The 19,243-nt window shown below is 44.7% G+C and overlaps 1 protein-coding gene across 6 annotated transcripts in view; it reads left to right on the top strand.

The window, feature by feature from the left end:
* Window positions 1–19,243, top strand: part of NR5A2 (nuclear receptor subfamily 5 group A member 2) — a 118,085-nt gene that overhangs the window by 16,317 nt on the left and 82,525 nt on the right. For all 6 annotated transcript variants that reach the window (XM_036909458.2, XM_036909452.2, XM_036909453.2 and 3 more), the window contains one exon: window positions 1,852–2,498. In XM_036909458.2, coding sequence (XP_036765353.2) covers window positions 1,852–2,498 — 647 coding nt within the window. The remainder of the gene's footprint in view (window positions 1–1,851; window positions 2,499–19,243) is intronic.

The raw sequence follows: 19,243 nt of genomic DNA, 5'->3' as shown, positions 1-19,243 counted from the left end.
AAATGGAATCAGTCTTTTGAAAAGGTATGCTTATTGTAATTATTAGAATTAATTTCACGATTCCTAAGTTAGAGTGAAAGGCTTTGATTATTAAAAAATCTTTCTCATGTACAGATGTAGAGTTATCAACTGTGATAGTGTGGGAAAGCACTTTTTTTTTGGCTAATGATGGCGTCTGCAAAATAAAATTTGAGAAGCAGGAAACATGAAAAATAATGAACTATTGAATCAGTAGCACTGGTCTGAAAAGAACAAGAGAAGGTTCCTCAAAAGTCACAATTAAACTTTATGTTGAAAGAGCAGAACCTGTACTTAAAATGTACAGATTGACAGGCAGTAAGGTTAATATGTGACTGCTGTAAATAACTTGTAGTTCAGGGACTCTTAGGGGTTGTTGCTGGTTTTCAGCCTCTGACTTACCACTGACTTTCCACAGATTACATATACTGCTAATAAAATAATAAGAAGGGATACATATCACTGATAGGTGCCAGATTCAAGAGGGCATTTTATTGGATCAATGAGGCACAGGCTAGTTTTTGTTGGAGCTTTTCTGTTCCATGGCACTCTAGACTTGAATGAAATACTTTAAAAATTTTCAAATAAATCTGCTGCATTCCTAACAGATTCCTTCCCAATAGAATTAGCCACTTGGATTATGATAAGAACTTGTAAATCACTATTGCTTTTAAGAAGAGATTGGGAAAAGGTGTGATCCATACTTAACAGATTTCTTTATTACTGATCACTTTATTGTTTTCCAAACAGCAAAATACTGTGGTAGGTGCTTGCTATAGTTATGACACTCAGAGGAGAAAATGTTAAAAATTAAGTGTAATTTCACATGATGCTAACTTTTTTTAGCAAAAGGAGAAGGTTGCAGTTATCTTAAAAAGTATGCTTTCTTAACTGTAAGTCACTACTTGCTTCTTAACAGTGGTATGACACAATTGAATATTTAGTTAATTATAATTCAGATGAAAAACTCTTTATTTTGCAGTATTCTGGGTACCTAGCATTCACAATAAATCTTTAATGCTATACTAATCCTAAGATAAGAGGCTCAAAAACTTAACCTCCAGCAATTTCGACATGTCACAAGCAGTCAAGAGGTTGCTGGTTTCTGTCCAGTCGCCATTGGCCACTGCGAGGGGACTGCTTGCTGACTTCATAGACATGCCCCGACCCTACACAGCATTGTGATAGGGGACTGTCAGGACAGCTTCTGAAATCAGTCTTCAGTTAGGTCCACTTCTGCTTAAATCAAAACCAGTAACTGATGCGTGACTGAGATGGGTTCCTCAAACTCAGGTGAAAATGATTTTTTCCAAGAAAAGCATGTACCCAAACCTTTGGCGGCAAGTCAACCAAAATGGCTTTGAGGGAGGAAGATATTCACAGGGAAAATGATCACAGTTTGATCCAGAAACGGGTTCTTTGATTTTTTGTGGTTCCTCTCCGCAGTCTGGGTTCTGCCAAGAGTCCCAGGTAACCGGCATAATAGGAAATGATGCTCTTTCTTAGTAATGGGTCGTGTCCCCCGTGTGTAGCGAACAGGATGAAATCTCTTCAGTCCTCCAAAGGGTTACTATGTCCCGACGAATCCGAAATACTTTTTTGATGACAAACACACTTGGAGGAAAGAATTCATAAATAAAGAAGACGTGGCTTTCTTTTCTTTTTCTTTTTTTTTTTTTTTTTGGAATCTTTGTGGGCTATTGTAATGAAAACAAGCACACACATAGCACTTCTGGTCAATTTTTGACATGAAATTACAAGTATCCGGAGATGTGGAAAATGCTAATAGTTTGCATCTCACTTATACCCTGACGTCCTTTTTGTCCCCGACAGCGGTGAGGGCCGACCGCATGCGCGGAGGAAGGAACAAGTTCGGGCCGATGTACAAGAGAGACAGAGCTCTGAAGCAACAGAAAAAAGCCCTCATCCGGGCCAACGGGCTCAAGCTGGAGGCCGTGTCGCAGGTGATCCAGGCGATGCCCTCCGAGCTAGCCATCTCCTCGGCGATTCAGAACATCCACTCTGCCAACAAAGGCCTACCTCTGAACCACGCTGCCTTGCCTCCCACGGACTACGACAGAAGTCCCTTTGTAACGTCGCCCATCAGCATGGCGATGCCGCCTCCAGGCAGCCTGCAGGGCTACCAAACCTATGGCCACTTCCCTAGCCGGGCCATCAAGTCGGAGTACCCCGACCCATACACCAGCTCCCCGGAGTCGGTCCTGGGCTACTCCTACATGGACAGCTACCAGACCGGCTCCCCGGCGAGCATCCCCCAGCTGATCCTGGAACTGCTCAAGTGCGAGCCGGACGGGCCTCAAGTCCAGGCCAAAATCATGGCCTACCTCCAGCAGGAGCAGGCCAACCGGAGCAAGCACGAGAAGCTGAGCACCTTCGGGCTCATGTGCAAGATGGCTGACCAGACCCTCTTCTCCATCGTGGAGTGGGCCAGAAGTAGCATCTTCTTCCGGGAGCTCAAGGTACGTCCTCTGCTCTTACGGCTGTTACTGCCCCACTCGAGGGAGGCCCGGCTCTGTTCCTAGTTAACTCGTCTTGGTTCTGAGAACACAGTTTTTCCTGGTTTTTCTTCCCTGTATGATAAACACAGTAGAAGAGTTTTATGACCTTGGCTTCGGGACTGTAGCAGCTTAACTTTATGGGGCTTTTATTTCATGGATTTCATGGAGCTCTTAATTTGGGGGGCATGGCATTTAGTGTGAAATGAAGGGAAATTACTTCTTTTTCTCACTAGCAAAATGTCTTTTCCTCCTCCCTTTAACTCGAGGGTTTATGGCTAGAAAATTTAAATTGGTGTGAAACAGCTTAAAAGACCACCAAGAGCTCTCTTGTAATGGTGCCAATTTTAAAGCAAACAATGCCGATGTTTTGTTGTGTCCAGACCCCAAAGGTGATACCACTAGTTAGTAGTATCAAGTAGGTATTTACTGCCTGTTTACCTCGACGTTAGGTCGGTGAAGCCTTTGTTTTCGGAGCAGATTCCGAAAGGATGCTGCCGAATGTCACAGGACGGGGAGCTTAGTGGTCTCGGCTCGGGTTTTAGTTCTCGTCCATGTGGGGCGTTGAGTTTAATGAATCGGTACATTGTAAACACAGTACTTGTTTGTATAAGGATCTCCGTTTAACTACATAATTATTTTATTTCCTGAAACTTAAGACTGAATTAATACAGGAAAGTTACAGAGAAGTTTGGGATCTCAGAGTAGCCAGCAAACCACATTTGGTTTCATTCTCTGTTTTAAAAACAAAACTGAATCCTGGATTTGATATGGAAGTAGTACCTCTTACAAAATGAATTTCTTGTATTGGGGGAGGTATGGCTGATGAATATCCGAGGCTTCTGATCACCTAGGACTTTTGGAGGAGATTCAAAAATTTCTGAGAAGAGGACAGTACAAAGCAGACTTAATTTAAAGGGTTACTGTTCAAAGTCATTTGTGCAGACGGCCCAGGGAATACGGGAGCCACACAGAAATGGAAAATTGTGCTTTTCACCGCAGTCTTCAAGCACTGACTTGTAAATGGAAACAAAATATGGTATCTGAAATGAAGTCTGTAGAATACCTGACACTGCTGACAGGTCCGGCCCTGGACTCTCCTGTCGCTTACTGCTGCCTCACAAGGTGCCTGGGCTGGAGGGATGTGGCCGCCCAGGGCGAGGAATGCATTCATTTGTCACGGTCGGGCCAGATATTTTCTGAGGATATAAACACTCTGATAATTGGGGCGGTTTTCATTCAAAACACAAACAAAATTTTTCCTGGTGTTCTTACAGTCACAACTTTGTCCTTAAGAGAACAGGTAAGGTATTTGAAAATGAAAATGGTAATTTTAGATCCGGCTGGACGGTTAGGAAATGTGAAAGCAAGGAAGGCAGGCCTTTGCAGGCAGCTGGGTTCAGCGTGGATTGTATCTCACCTGCTTCCTGACGGTGGACAGGCTGTCAATCTGCGGGCCGTAGTTTCTCCCCTGTGAAATGTCCACGTGGTGGTCATTGGTGGGGATGGGGACTGAGAGAGGTAATCGCAGTTCCACTGAGGAGGTTTTGCAAGGAATGCATGAATGAGACCCCGTGGGCAAAGCATCTAGTACTCTGCTCAGTAAGCCAGGGCTGTTTTAAAATTGTTACTTATTTTTTCATGACAAGCGTGTGGAAACTTTGCATAGTACTGTCTCATATGCAAGAAAAGAGCACGCACTTGGACTCCGACTAGCTGCACCCTGGGAAACTCGTCCGTGTGTTAGAGTGGTGTAATTATATAATCGGTCACTGACCTCTGCTAGTTGAGGACCTAAAAATTGCCAGACAGTAAGTTTTGTATAAAATGAATACAGAGTTGAGGAAGAGAGATTGTTCCTTTGAAAGATTTTATGGCAAGACAGTTCCATAAATATCAGTTTTAAAAAATAGAGACTGCTGAGGTTGTACTTCACAAATTGCCGGGGAAAGAAATGGTGCAAATTATTTACATGTAAGAAAGGAAATGCTCTGAAGTGAATGTAAACAGCCACAGAAGGACTCCTTTCAGAGTGTTAGGGGAACAACTCTCTCTCCAAATCTCTCTTCCTCCCCCTGTAGCTAAATTCTATGAGATTCTTTCTAATATTTGGCTAAAAAAATAAATACCCTTAGAAACAGGGCATGTTTAAAGCATTAGCAGTCATTTCTACTGTTGCTTATTGCATTCATCAGTCTTCATGAGAATATGCTTTGAAAAAGGAAAGGGAAAGGACATACAAAAGGGGGAGCACCCACCAGGGGTGGGGGGCACCCCCAGGAAAGAGACAAACGTGACCCACTGCAGTCTGACTTACATTCAGAGGTGCCATTCACTTGAAGTATTTTTCCCAGGAGAAGGAGAATTTGGAATAATGTAGAGATAGTTTAAATATAGAGTTGATGTGTGTGTGTGTGTGTGTGTGTGTGTGTGTGTGTGTGAGACTATTTGAATTTGGCAGAATTCCTTTTCCCTTTTATTTATTTATGAATTTCCTTTGTCCAAAAACTGAGCAAGTCGTTTGAAGCCAACGTTGAAAAAAGTGGGTTGCAGTGTTTTCTCCAGGCCAGGGGCTTTAGAATTTTTTAACTGTGACCTGCAGTCAGAGATACATTTTACATGGGAACTTGGTGTACCGAACATAGTCACACACACATGCAAAGTTTCAGTTGATAGCACATGACGTTCCCCATGCCATGCACTCGATACTTTCTGTTCTGTTCTTCTTTAGGCCAGTTTATTTCATGTTTTTTAAATTTCTGGTCATCACCCACAAAAATGATTTCATGACTCACTAATGAGGCATGACCTGCAGTACAGAAACATGATTCTAGGGAAGGTTTTGTGGGCCATGCGCTACACGTTGCCAACTTGCCATCACTAAGAAAACTCCTGAAAAGGGCTTCCTCCTCCTGACGTGGCCTCCGAGACATCCCTGTAGCCTGCAGTCCAGTCCCTGCCCTGCCTTCCTGCAAAAGTTATTTTTTAATACTATTGGGGAAGATAAATGCTCCCCATTAAACATTTGTCTATTTCTTGATAACTTGACAGCAAATTACCCATTTGAGAGAATTACTTAGAGGGCAGATCACTGCAATGGAAGGCCGCGTATTCGTTCCTGGGGAGTAATAGGATAACAAGGCAATTTTGCAAATGCCCCCATGCTCATTCTCCCAGGTCAAGGTATGCTCTCTACCGTGTGTAAGCGGAGAGGACACAAGATGTCATTTGTTTACAACTCACAGGAACAGAAGAGCCAGAGGAAATAAGTTGTTTAGTTTTTCTATTATGTCGCCGAGGTGCAAAAAAGATAACTCTAGTTCCTATTCAAAATACTGAAATGAAAAAAAGAGGAAATGACAGCTCCCAAACCTGCAGCTTGTAAAATAGCACATTAACAACAAAAGCAAAACAAAACAAAGCAATGCACTCTGAGAGCTGGAAGATGATCAGGGAGAAGGGGATAGAAGACACAAATAAGCAGCTGTCTTATTTTTCTATACACCTGTAAGGGAGGGCCAATTATAATCTCCACCACAATGATGAGAAAGACAAAATAAACGCTGCAACTAGTAGCTTACTAAAAAAGCACATGTGCATCAAAAGATACCCCTTGTCTAGAACTCATAGATTTTCCAGATCCAGAAGAGATCATGGAGATATTTAACCCTCCTCTTCTTCCTTCATATGAAGAAACTGAGGCAGGAGTGGAAATGAGACTTTTCCAAGATGATACAGCTCCCGAACAGCAGAGCTGAGAATGGGAGACTGAGGTTCAAAGGGGCAGTACTTGTGCATGATCCCCTCCCCACCACCCAGCACGCACTCACGAATAGGGTAACCTTTGACTCCAAAAACACAGGCCTTTGCTAGTGAAGCTAGAGCATATCTTTGGGTTATCTGAAGTCCATCACTACCGTACAATTACTTAATCACTAATAATGAGATTTTCTCTGAGCCCAGACAGCCCCCCCAGGAGTGAGGGAGTCACATTGGAAAGCTACAGTAGTTCTTCCAGGCCACTGGGGAATTGTGGCTCTACCAGCAAGCACTTCTGAGCCTGCAGAGAGTGTCTGGCTCTCCTTCTGCTTGAGGGCTCAGTCTTCTGCATGTAGTTTACTCGCTGGGAGAATCGGGTTCTGCGACAACATAGGGGTTGTGCTCAGCAGTTAAAATAGCTAAACCCACGGTTATATCCCGTGTGCATTTGAGCTGAGCATGCTAAGCATGGAGTACTTCTCGTGTATGTTTGTGAAGAGAGGCTGGAAGAGAATGTAGGATTGTAACCAGGTGACAGAGGAGCCACTAATTATAAAATATTAGGAAGTATCTTACATTCCTTGCACCTTCTAATCTTTAAACCGCATCTGTCTTACAGTATCTATACTCTTGATGTTTTCCATTTGCTTTTGGGGATCAAGCAAATTCAAGGCCGCCTCTTATGCTAAAAGAGCTGTCTTTGTGAGTTAAGAGGATCGTACATTTTCTTTAGGTTATTTTTCCTCCTCTGTGTCTCAAATATCTCACAAACACAAGAGCAGAGAGAAAACAATTCCCACTTTGTTGAACAGCTAATGAATCTGGAGGATCTGTTTGATCTTCTAATGAGACCAGGCGTCTTTAAGAGGATTCTGGGAATGGATATGTAAGAAGCTCCCCTCGATGAATGATTCTGATACATGTAGGAATAACAAAAAAAAAACCTAAATTAATCCTGACTGAAACCCATAACTAGCATTTCTGTGGAAAACAGGCCTCAGAGACTCAGAGAGTTTGTGCCAGAGGAATTCAGCCATGTGGAAGCCAGTTTCCAAGTGCAGTTTGTATCTGAAGTGAGGGGCTGGGGGTGGGGGTAAGTACCCTTTTTTTCTGGTCTGCTATAGAAGCTTTTGGAGCAGAGCTTCATTTATTTACTTTTAAAATTCTAGATCCCTTTTCCCAAACCTTAGTTTGCCTCCCCCAAACAGTGCAGGTCTATAGACTGAGATTCACCGGCTCTGCCCCAGTTTTAAATTATATTCTTTAGCAACTTAGCCCTTCTCTGTGTGGGGGGCATGGAGGAACCCTCATCACAGTCTCCCCATGTTGACCTGCCGTCCTGACTCTTTGTCTCTGCCTGAGAAGTGGGGTTCAGGATCGGGAGTCTGATTCTAGCACCCTCCCATCTCGGGTGGCATCCTAGAGTTATACCCAGCTCTTCCCTTACCTGTATTTTTATTTCTCTGGATGCAAGATGGTTATTCCTGGACTAAGAGGATATGCAGGAAACTAACTTTAAAGTGATTTCCAGTCAAGAGGGGAGAAGTGTTTGTCTCTCAAGGCAATTTAAAACATCTATTACTGTGTCTGCTCATCAAAAAGGTACCTGACTAAGATAAATCTGCTCCACGTAGGCTTACAAGGTAATGAGAGAACTGGCTTTTTACCCACCAGACATGAGTGTGAACGCTTCCCTCTGTCTTTGTGAATTTGGAGAGGTCGTGGGAACCAGCAGGTTTGACTTGACGATTCCCCGGTGTCTGCAAGTGTCAAACATCGGCTTCTTTGATTTCGTCCAGGTGGGCCTGAAACAGAGGCTCTCGTTTGATGGTGTTGAGGTGTGTGTCATGCTAGTCTTATTTACTGTCCACGTGTGACTGCATGCACATCTATGATCAGCTAAGGAATCTGTTATGTAAGCCTTCTGCTTGTTGACTGTCCACAGGATGAATCCACTTTTATTTGGTGATACCTGCCTATGTTGTGACCAGTTCTTTGGTTCTGCTGAACATCCCCCCGACTGCATAGACGTCTGTTCTTCAGTTCTGTGTTTTTCATTTGGGTGTCATGAAATTACACCAGGCATCCCGAAACTGCTGTGCACTAGTTCTTGTTGTTAAGGTACAGTGGAGATTCCCTAAAATTGACACCCTCTCGTGTACAGTCAGATGCTGAACAATTTATCACCTCCCCATGTCCTCCTGTGCTCCTCGGCGGTCAGCTCCTGTCCCCACCCAACCCTGTCAATCCTTGTTTTTTGTCCTTAGAGTTTTCAGTTACTTTTAACAAGTATTAACTTTGCTCTGCTGCAGTGAATACACGCTTGCCAATCACAGGCTCAGCACAGACTCTTTCTTGGGAAGCTTGGTGTCAGCACCGCGCTACAGGGGTGGTTTCTGGGCCCACAGCTTCCGTGAGAAGCCAGGCTATTCGGTGGGAGTGTTGGTGATGATCATAGCTTCCCACTGGGTTTGCTTGTTCACAGACCCAATAAGCTTCCTGTATGTTTTCTCTACTAGAACCCTGGGGAGAGCCTGGGACTAGGCAGCCACACCCAAGAAGTCCCTGTGTAACTGGATTGGCCGTTCATTGCCAGGTGTCTGAATATGAACAATGAAAGTAGGAAGAAAAAGTGGCTCTTCCCTAACTCTGCTCAAGGTCCGATGGCGAAGGGGAGGAAGATGAACCTCTGGGGGGGGCTTCCTGTTCGCCGGCTGTGGTACTGAGAGCTTGCGAGTTGGTCTCTGGTTTGATCCTCGGGACGGCCCTGTGAAGTGCATACAACATAACGTGTCCTTTTCGTTACAGAGAGGAGAAGACTTGGGCCATTGCCTTCACATAACATTCTTTCCAGGGGGCGCGTTTGAATCGCAGTGGTCCATAGAGACAGTTTTAATTGACTAGCAGAAGTTTGCAAACTGGTTTTTTAACCCACCAGTCCTTGTAGCCAAATAATCTCTTAGTACTAGCAGAATTAACCAAGGCCCTTGGATCAGTCAAGAATCAAGCGAGCAGCAAGGAGAGAGATGGGGAGAAAATAGTAATCTACCTCCAAGGCTTGGGGTGGCATTCATAGATGAGGGTTCAGGGAAGACTCAAGGTCAACAGAAAACACTTCCATTGTTTGCTTGACTCCAAAGTTTGGACGAGAGATGAAGATAATAGCTTCCATTTATTGAACTTTTGCTGTGAGTCGGAAGTCTGGGAAGGGCTTATCTCATTGTTAATCTCAATTAAGACGACAGTGCCACAGGCACCTCCCCTGTGTGGACCCTGGATGCTAAGACCGAGAGAGGGGCCCTCATTGCCCCAAGTCACATCGCTAGTCAGTGAAATGCTCTCACCAAAACACAAGTGTGTGTGCGAGTCTTGTGTAAACTGTAAAGTTCTTCATAATTGTTAGCATCGTCACTGTGCCATACCTGCACCGGTTCACAGTAGGTCTTAAAGGGCCTCTGCTGCCCTTCAGCCACAGAGGGCAGTTGTCTTAAAATTGACCAAAGATACGCAACTCCCTCCTTTAGCTAGAGGAGGACACTGTAGGGACTTAGTACAGAACCGTTGAATGAGTTTGCTCAGAAGGGGCCCAGAGGCTTGCTCTGAGCTGCAGAGGCCCCCCACCTGAACCTTAACCTGCAAATCGGTCCCTGACTGGAGGCGGCGTAGACCCTGTGGAGCACGTGTCCTCCCGGCTTGGGAAATACCTGGGTTCTCCGTCGCCCCCCTCCAGTGCCCGCACCTCACTGCCCAGCCCCAAACTGTGGCATCAGTAGGGACCATTGTGGCCGTTCGCCTGTCTGGGGCCGGCTTCTCTGGAGGCGCCACTGCCGTCTGCGCGTGTTCTTCTTCCTCTGCACCCCATCACTCCCGCCACTCCTTTCCTGTCTGTCTAGACTCCCTTACCCTTCACTCAGCTTGATCCTCTTGCTTCCCTCTCACGCCCAGGCTTCCCAGAGCCGCCTGGAGACACAGGTTTGCAGGGCGTTATGGTTCCAGGGGCGCAGGGCCGCTAACCCCAGCCTCAGCTGTCCTGCGTTTTCTTCTCAGGTGAAATGTGGGGGTGCAGAAGGGCGATCGGAACTCTGTAGGAAGGTGGAGAAGGCAAGGGGAGCAGTGGGATAGGTGGGCCCTGGAAATGGGCTGTACTCAGGGCCCTGGGTAGAAAGTCTGGTCCTTTCACTGCAAAGTGACTGCTGCACGGTGGCATTTTCTGTAGGGGCAGCAGGTCAGCTTCTGTCCCCCAGGCTTAGAAGGGGGGACGTGCAGATCCCCTGTAACCCTCACACAGAGGCGACCTCAAAGGCCCTGGCTTCTGATAGTTGCGAGGGTGTCTGGGCAGGGCCCCGCCATCCTGCCTGAATTGCTCCCCAAACAGTCCGCAGTGCCCTCCTCATCCTCCTGGGAATCCCTGTCAGGTGCTTCCTGCTCGCAGGACTCATTCCGCGAGTCCCTCACACGTAGTGTTCTCTGAAGGCACCACCAGACACTGAGAAGTATCAGAAATTGGAGGTACACGTGGCTGTTGAGCCCCACTGCTGCTCATTTCTCTCAGAAAACTAAAAGGAAACGCCATTATCTTGAATATTGAGAAATGTCACTAGGATTACACAATGTTCAGGATTAACTTTACGACCTGACACGCCTTCTAAGTCTAAGAATGCCTTTTCTTTACACTATGGATAGGGTAGTTGGCCAGTAGGTCTAAAGTCTGTCCTTCATTGTGCAACTGGAGGCGTCACAAAACGCGACCCCAGGCCGCCTGCCGAGGCCCAGGAGCGTGGCTGTAAGGAGCCTTTCATCAGTGGCCATGCTGTTGTTGGTCTTTAGAGTCTACAGCAAGACCACCTCTGTGGGTGGACTGTCGCATTTCCAAGTACCCTGTTTACAGAATCCTTTACCTGGGAGAACACTATAATTATTTCATTTAAATCAAAAACATATCTTTAAGGGAATGAAACAGTAAGCACTGGATACATGTTGAATTAGTGCCTTTAAGACTTGCGGGAGGGAGAGAACCGCCTCCATGGGGAAGGGAACATGGAGATAGCTTGTTTTCACTTTTGAGCAACATTAAATATATCTTCTTGGTGATCTGACAGTTCTCAGGATGATGTTTTCAGTGACTTCTTGTTCCTGATTTTACACAGGTGCGCTGATGTGCATTTGCTAGAAAATAATGACATCCACGCATGTGTTGTGGACCCCAATGAATCCTCCCTGGAAGCTCTTACGTGTGTGTCTCGTGGACTTTGAGTGCCTGTCCTGGTGTCAGACGTGTTCTCTGCAGAACTTCTGGCTCTTTCTAAGGCCTGTCGTTTTGTTTTGCCCCCTGTGTCCTGCCTACTCTGTGGTCATTACCCAGGCTTCTTCACCACACACGTCCCGTCCATCACTGTGGTGCTCTTCTGATCTAAAGTTCTGATGAATCAGAGGCTTTACTTGTGGCCTAATTAAAAAAAAACTTAACTATTCCTGTTTCCCCTTGTAAAATAATGATACACATTAGTGTTTGTACAAGAATGTTGACAACAGAATTCTTCAAAAGTTTTCCTGTGGGTGATGAAAAGCTGTTACATTATTTTGACTAGCTGATCAAATGTAATTGGGCAGCTCGGGGTGCCTCAGATTTTCCTGGTGCAGCTATCAAAGCGGGAAACCTAACTCGTGGAGCTGATGAAAGGCATCTCTTACAGCATTCTTTCAATTACAGGATCTTAGCAAATGAAAGCGGGTTCAGCTGCAGAGAGCTCAGAGGCTTGAAATGTCCCTAATGCTAACTGCCGTAGTTAGCACTTTATTACATACTTTAATTGATTCTTGCTCCAGCTTTGGAGGAAAGAGTATCTGATCTGATTGGCAAGTAAAGCGGGGGAGGTGGTCGCACCGCCCTGTACGTCAGGACCAGGTCCCATCAGGTACTCGGGGTGGGAACAGCAGCCCTGGTACACTTTCGTAGGGAATCACTTGCTTCAAAAGTGTTCCTGTTTTGCACTCATGCACTGGGATTCGTGGCGATGAATGTTTTCGAAGGAGTTTTCTTTGGCCATTAAGAATTAGCATGGTTTTATCAATGAAACGTTGCAATCTCAAAAACATAACTTCATTCCGCTTATATATCAGCCACAGTTTTAGGATCTGAAAAGCATTGAAACACACTATGCCTGCATTTTGCCAAGATGCAGCATTTTTCTTTAGTGTTGAGTCAGGCTGTGAAGCTCCCCTTTAAACTCCATCTGGCGTAAATAGTCACAACGTAGGATGAGGCAATATTTGGCTTTCGTGCATTTATTAGCATAAAAGCTGAATTGTTCGCCAGCTTGCCCATCGAGCATTTATTGAGCTCCTAGGGAGCATCGGTCTCTGTTAAACTGCCGGAGATAGAAAAGCAGTGCCCGTTTGACTCCTGAAAGGCCTCCGGGGCACCTCTCTCAGTTCAGGTAGCGCCCCTGCCGTTGACGGGGCACCAAACCCGGTAATACACGACTCGACACCCCGCGCAGGTTTGTGAGCGGCACGCAGGTGATCCTGACTGCTTACAGCAGTGTCTGAGATTGGGGAAAATGTAATTTAATTCTCACAGACAGTGAGCCAAGACCCTGAGAAACACAGCCTTCGTCCAGTGATGACTAACAGAGATGTGCCCAAGGGCAGGTGCCGAGCGCAGCAGGGAGGGTGCGGGGGTCCGGAGGGATGGTAGGATCTGTGACCCAGATGAGCAGGCGGGAGTGAGGGGCTTCGGGAGGCATGACCAGCAGAGAACAGCCTGCAAAACAGGAGCCACCGGCCTTGCGCGTCTGGGGGCTGCCAGCACTGGCTGCTGTGGCCGGAGCCGCGAGCGCAGGGAGTGGACAGGGGTGAGCTGGGCAGGTGAGCAGGGCTCTCACATCGGGCCCTGTCTGTGGATTTTATTCACGGGCAGAGGGAAGCCCCGGGAGGAAGTTAAGCCCAGGAGACCCCGTCGGGTTGGAAACGTTCCACAGTAACTGGGATGGACGCATCCTGTGTTCCTCCGTGGTTTCGGTTTTGGTGAAGGTTTTCCTTTATTTCCCAGCATTTAGCCGAAAATGCATTCCAATATTTCCTTTTTTAAGCACCGCTTAACCTTGTTGTGGTTATTGTTTTTGCAAAGAAGGTATATAGTTGATATCTTTATATATATATATGCCTGGGCTTTTTCCCCCTACATCAGCTCTGGTAATTAGTGACGTGTATGAAATTAAGCTCTTGGTCCTTGTTTCATGTTTAATTTAACAAAATAGATTGCAATTTAATTTGTTAAAACATGGTGTTTTAATATTTCTTCAGTGCAACATATTTTTTGACCAGGGAGGGTTTCCCCCCCAGGGTTCCCCCCCCCACTTTTTAACCTCAAATTCACCTATGGCTTTTTATTTGATGATCATTGACTTAATGGCGCTCCATCAGCCTTCCATGTTACATACACCTTCAGAGGGGACTGTAGCCCAGAGTACCTAAAGCAATCACACATGAGCTTTTAAAATTACTTGTTCCCAGGCCCCACCCCAGACCTGATGAATCATTCGTTAATTCATTCAGTATTTACTAATTAAGTGCCTGCTGTGTGCCAAGTCCTGCTCCAAACCAGGGATGCTATGTGAACAAGATGAGCAAGGGTACTGCTTTTACTGGTGGTCACCTTCTAATGAGAGGGAAGCAGTGATGAATGGACCGATAAAGGTAGTGTGAACTGATGGGATATCACGAGTGATGAGGGTATGAGGGGGAAGGGGGCGCTTAGAGGAGTTCAGAGAAGACTGACAGGAAGTCGGCACTTAGAACTAGGCTTGCTCAACCTGGAGACAGCAGTCCAGGCAGAGCAACAGCAAGTGCAAAGGCCCTGGGGTTGGAGACTAGCTTGGTGTTTTCAAGAAACATGAGGAAAGCCATTGTGTGTAGAACTTGGTGATTGAGGGGGGAAAAGTGGCTCTTGATAAACTCAAAAAGTTTGACATAGTCCAAGTCATGCAGGGCTTGGATTTTATTCTGTTGGGAACAGGAATTCATAGGAGAATTTATGCAGTGGAGTGACTTCATCAAATCCCCATGATAAGAACTGTTGCTCAGGCTGCAGGTAGAAAATGAGGTGAAAGGAAGTAGGAGACGCAGCAAGCAGGAGAGAAATAATGGTGGCGCAGACAGAGGCACGGCAGGCGTGGGAGCAGAGATGGGGGAAGTGGACGCACTCAGGATGCGGTGAAAGCTGACGGTTTGCTAGGAAGGGCTTTGAGAGAAAAAGAAGAGATAAGCAAAAGTTGGGTTTTTGGCTTGAGCCATGGAGAGCCGTTTTTTGTGGAGAACGGGAATCAGACTCTCCGACAGCAAGGCCCGTGCATGTTCTGCAAAGGCCCCTGGACAGCGAGGTCTGGATGCCGGAGCTGGTCCTTAGGTGTGACCCTCTGGAAACCACAGTTTTGCTTTTCATTCAGGAGAACTCAGCCAAGCCATCCCATGCAGATAAGAATCCCAGCTCTTCTCAAAGGCAGGAATGCTCTACAAGGCCCCGGCAGCCCATTCCAGAGCCAGCAGCATCAGGACTTCTTTTACATGCAGCTCAAGGCCTGCCTTGTGTACATGTGTCCTTCCCTCTGGGTCCGTCAGTGTGTAGTCAAAGCAGGATGTGCCCTTCACTTGCTCCTGACCTTTTACTTAGTTACTTGTTGAGTTGCAGCTGCATGAAAACCTAAAAATATTCTGTTGTTAAGGGACCTCCACCCTTATCTCAGTAGTTTGGACAGAGGAATCTAGTGAAGGCGGCCCCCTGTGCTGACACAGACTGGCCAAATCACAAATTCAGTCGGAGTGGCACACTGAGAAATGAATCGCGGAGGACGTCAGCTGCTTGCCCCATGTGGCTTTCCTGCCCTAAGATTCACTCTGTGCTGAAGGAAGGCGGGAAACTGCACCCCTCGGTTCAAAGGCGTAACGTGGATTCTGTTTAAGAACTCGGCCTAAAGTTTGAGTCACTACCTTGACATAGGCCCGGTTTGTCTTCTTCCACATGCCTTTTAAGGAGAATAAAATTGCTGCTTCTTTTAAATATTCCTCCTAAGCTTTATCTCCAGTCCTTTAGTTATCTTTGCTGCTCTTTTAAGAACTTTATCGACTTTCCTTTTCTGTAGTAACACAAGGCATCCAATCTTATAGTCTCCCTGCAGCGCAGAGGAGTGGGCGGTATTTGGATTAAAAAACAAATCCAGGGATTTATCTACAAAATTACAGATGAGCATGAACATGTCATACCTACCAGCGTCAAGGACCTGGCTGATAACGAGGGTTTTATCTATTACAATTCTTAAATCTCCTGAGATTCCAGAAGGACTTGGTTTCCCACTACTTAGAACCTGACTTAATTTGTTCTAGGCATTGAAAAAAAGCTGGTATTAGTTTGTCTAATATCTTTGCAGTTGTAAAAACCTCTTGCCAGTTCACTTATTAGCCCAAGTCAGCGTCACTTGCAGCAGCAGAGATTCGTCCTGACTTTGTGGAACCCTGAAGCTTAACAATTTAGGAGGCTCTTGATGAAAATGCAAAAATATCTTCTTTTTTGCATTTTGCAAAAACCTGAGACATTGTGCTTACAAATGCTTTGATCCCTCAAGAGGCCAGAAAGTACCCCCCACACAGTCCTGTGAGTTCTGTTCCACTCTCCTTGTGTGGACCCAGTGCAGATTGAAAGGGCTGTAAGTTCTACTTACATTCTGATGAAGGATTCATAAAAAATTCATACTCTACAATAGCAGTGCTTTCTGTAGGTCAGGTTTCATAGTGATCGGAGAAAGATGGGGGTTTCCTGCAGAAAGGTTATGAGGCGTTGGTGAAAAGGTTTGGTGGAGGGGGCAGGGAGTTCATACTGGGGAAATTGTTTCCTGTTCTTCAGAGGAATCCAAATAATCTCACATTTCCTGTTAGATTTTTATTTTCCTGGTCTTTCCTTCTCCATCTAGGTAAAAAGATTAGACTTAAGTAACTAATAAAGAGGAGCATTGGAAAATATAACCCCTAATTATGCCTCTGTACTGTCTATGTGTCCGTGAGTGGCTGCCTCTAAGCTGGGCCCTCATTCCTTTTAGAACGGAATGCTCGAGAATATTTTGTGAAGTGTTCACTCTCAAGAGCTCAAAATTCAAAATATATTTGAAAGACTTTGATCAGGAAAGTTTTTTTCAAGTGTTTTATTCATTTATAATATTGCTAGGAAAGGAAGCAAAATTTCATAAGTACTTCTCATGCGTGAGGTAGTATGACTGACATAAATCTTGTAAGAGAAGAATTTCAATGTTCTTTAACTCCCAAAGAGATAAACATTTGAGGTGATAGGTATGAAAGGACGACACCCCCCCATCTAGTTAATACACTAGATGTATACTGAGTGTGCACTTTAAATACCTTAAAGTTTTGGCAATTGGAAGTCAGTAAAGCTGGAAAAAAGATTAAATAAATAACGCAAAATATATGGGTAGGCAAAGGAGCGTCTGTTAGTCGGTGAATGGATGGCAGAACCTCTCTGTGCATTTGGGGTGGACTTTGGTTTGAGGAGTAATTAAGGGAGGGAGGAGGCAGCCTAGCAACTTCTGGGAGCCAGGTCTCATTTTGGAGCAACTTATGGTCTCTACTTCTCAATAGTCTACATACAAGAATATCCTTCAAATACAATGATCAGCCAGGAGATTTCATGGACTGTTCATGAATAATAACATTCAGTAGGAAAGCATCCTAAAACGCGAAGTAAGTAAGTTGGAATTAGAGCTGGTCCAGTTTCTGGCTTTGGTCCTGTGAGAGCGTGCCACCCCCGCCTCTGGCGGTGACGGTGTTCACAGACCGTCAGTCAGCCTGTGTGTTCAGGCCTTCCGGTAAGTGGAACTGCTCTGGAAGAATTCATAGGCAGTGGTAGGACTGTGTTGGCATACTTTGCAGAAGAGAGTGAGAATGAATTTCCCTTTTGAGATGAGAACAAACCATCCACTTTTCCCAGCTACATATCTTAGGAGGTGGTTTGTTCGAATCATTTTCTTGGGTCAGGAATTATTTACCCAGGTGTCTAACTGGTGAGAATTTAGAGATTAGCCACATCTTTTGTAAAACCCACTTTGATTAATGTTCTTTGATTTTCTAAATCAAATGCACCATACAAAACAATTTCAGAGGGAGGGGCCCACCGGGTGTCATCTCCCGGGCTTTGGCGGTTCTGGTTTTCCCGTAGCTTTGAGTCCTTGTGCTTCACTTCAGGAGGGAGGAAAAAAAATGATACATCAATAATTAGCTTAGATCTGAAAACATTTTGCTGCCCAAACGCAGTGTTTCACTACGTTTCCTGAGGTAAGGAGTGTTTATTTAGTTCTATCACAACAGTAGAAACACATTGAAATGGTGATGGCACTTAAAACAGCAGTGCCCAAAGTTTATTGTTGGTTACATTTGAGTGTGCGGCAAACCTAGTTGTTGAATCAGCCCACAGTGAGAAGTGGGGAGTGAATGTTCACATGATTGTTTCCACTTTTCCTCTCTCTGATTGGTTTTAGAGCAGAGGAGTAAAAAGTACTTTTATTGAAAGAGCTCTCAAGACTGAATGCACTAATTAAATGCTGATTGTTTCTCTAAATAGACTATCTTAGATTTAAAAGATCTAATCTTCTCCATTCTAATGGATTAGAAACTTGTATGAGAAGCAAAGGTGACACTCAATGAGACCACAGTACCATGCCCCACCCCATGTTACTGAGCATCTCTCTACTCTGACACACAGCCAGTCACAGTATTTAGCAGAATTTTTCCCCCAGAGGTCTTAGAAGTTGATCAGTTTCAAAGTAGATGCACAAATGATCTTGAGTTCACCTCTGTGATTAAAACTGTCTTTGCTGTGTAATAAAGGACTCCAAGAATATGGGATGCTGGTTGAGGTTGACGGAATATATGTTTCTGTTTCTTAGATGTGGGGAAGATTGGATTCATGTTTGATAGGACTGTTTTTACAAGGAAATACTTACAAAGGGATAGGATGCAACTCACTCATGAAAAATCAAGTTCAAGGAATAGCAGAACTCTATCTGGCAAAACTGATGTAATTCTGGATGCTTCTTATATCTGAAAACTCATTGGCTTCAAAGGGAATTCCTAGGTGTAGGTGTTCATAGAGACCCTGTATTCCATCCAGTAAGCCATTTGGGGTGAGGGAAGGCGAAGAGGCATTGCAGATTATTTTCTAACCATATTATATGGCAGTCAGGTATCTTTTAAAGTTTAGTTTGTTGGCTAATAAATTCATGGCTGGTTAGCCATAATGGCAATTTTGCTTTGGTAGCGAAAGACAGAATTCGAGTGATTTGAGAGTACGTGATCGACCACATAAAGTGAACTTCTTGTAATCAAAATGCCTAAGGGTCAAATAATAAGATTCATACAAAATTTGGAAGGAAAACAGTTGGCTTCTCTCCCCCCACCATTGAAATCTGTTTTTAGTTAATATGGAAATTGGAGTAAAATATTTTATTGAGTCTAAATATAGGCTTTCATATATTAAAAGAAAAGCTATTTACAGGTGATTTGTTACTAAATAAAATCTTGAAGGAACAATTTTAATCACCAAAAAGGTAAGGTAACAATAAACACAGGAAATATAAATGAATAAAGCGTTCAGAGTCATGCTGCTTTCTGGACTATAAATAACCCCCCAGCTCTGCCACTATTATTAGCATGTATGAACAAAAGAAGATTCCAGAAATAGAAAGGGGAAGAACATCTCGGTGAGCCTTGTATTCCATGGTATAGGAAATGTTTCTAGCAAGCCCATGAAATTTAGAGGGTTAATTGATTTTTAAAAAGGACATTTCCATGCTGTCCGATTGCCAAAGAAATTCTTTTACTGGCATGTGTATAAAATTGGCAGGCGGGTGTTTCCTCTGGGTGACACAAGGTGTGATGAAGAATTTTAT

Source organism: Manis pentadactyla, chromosome 9 (genome assembly GCF_030020395.1).
Source record: "Manis pentadactyla isolate mManPen7 chromosome 9, mManPen7.hap1, whole genome shotgun sequence".
NCBI lineage: Eukaryota > Metazoa > Chordata > Mammalia > Pholidota > Manidae > Manis > Manis pentadactyla.
The sequence above is the reverse complement of the archived record's forward strand: the minus strand, read 5'-3'. Positions and strand labels throughout refer to the sequence as shown.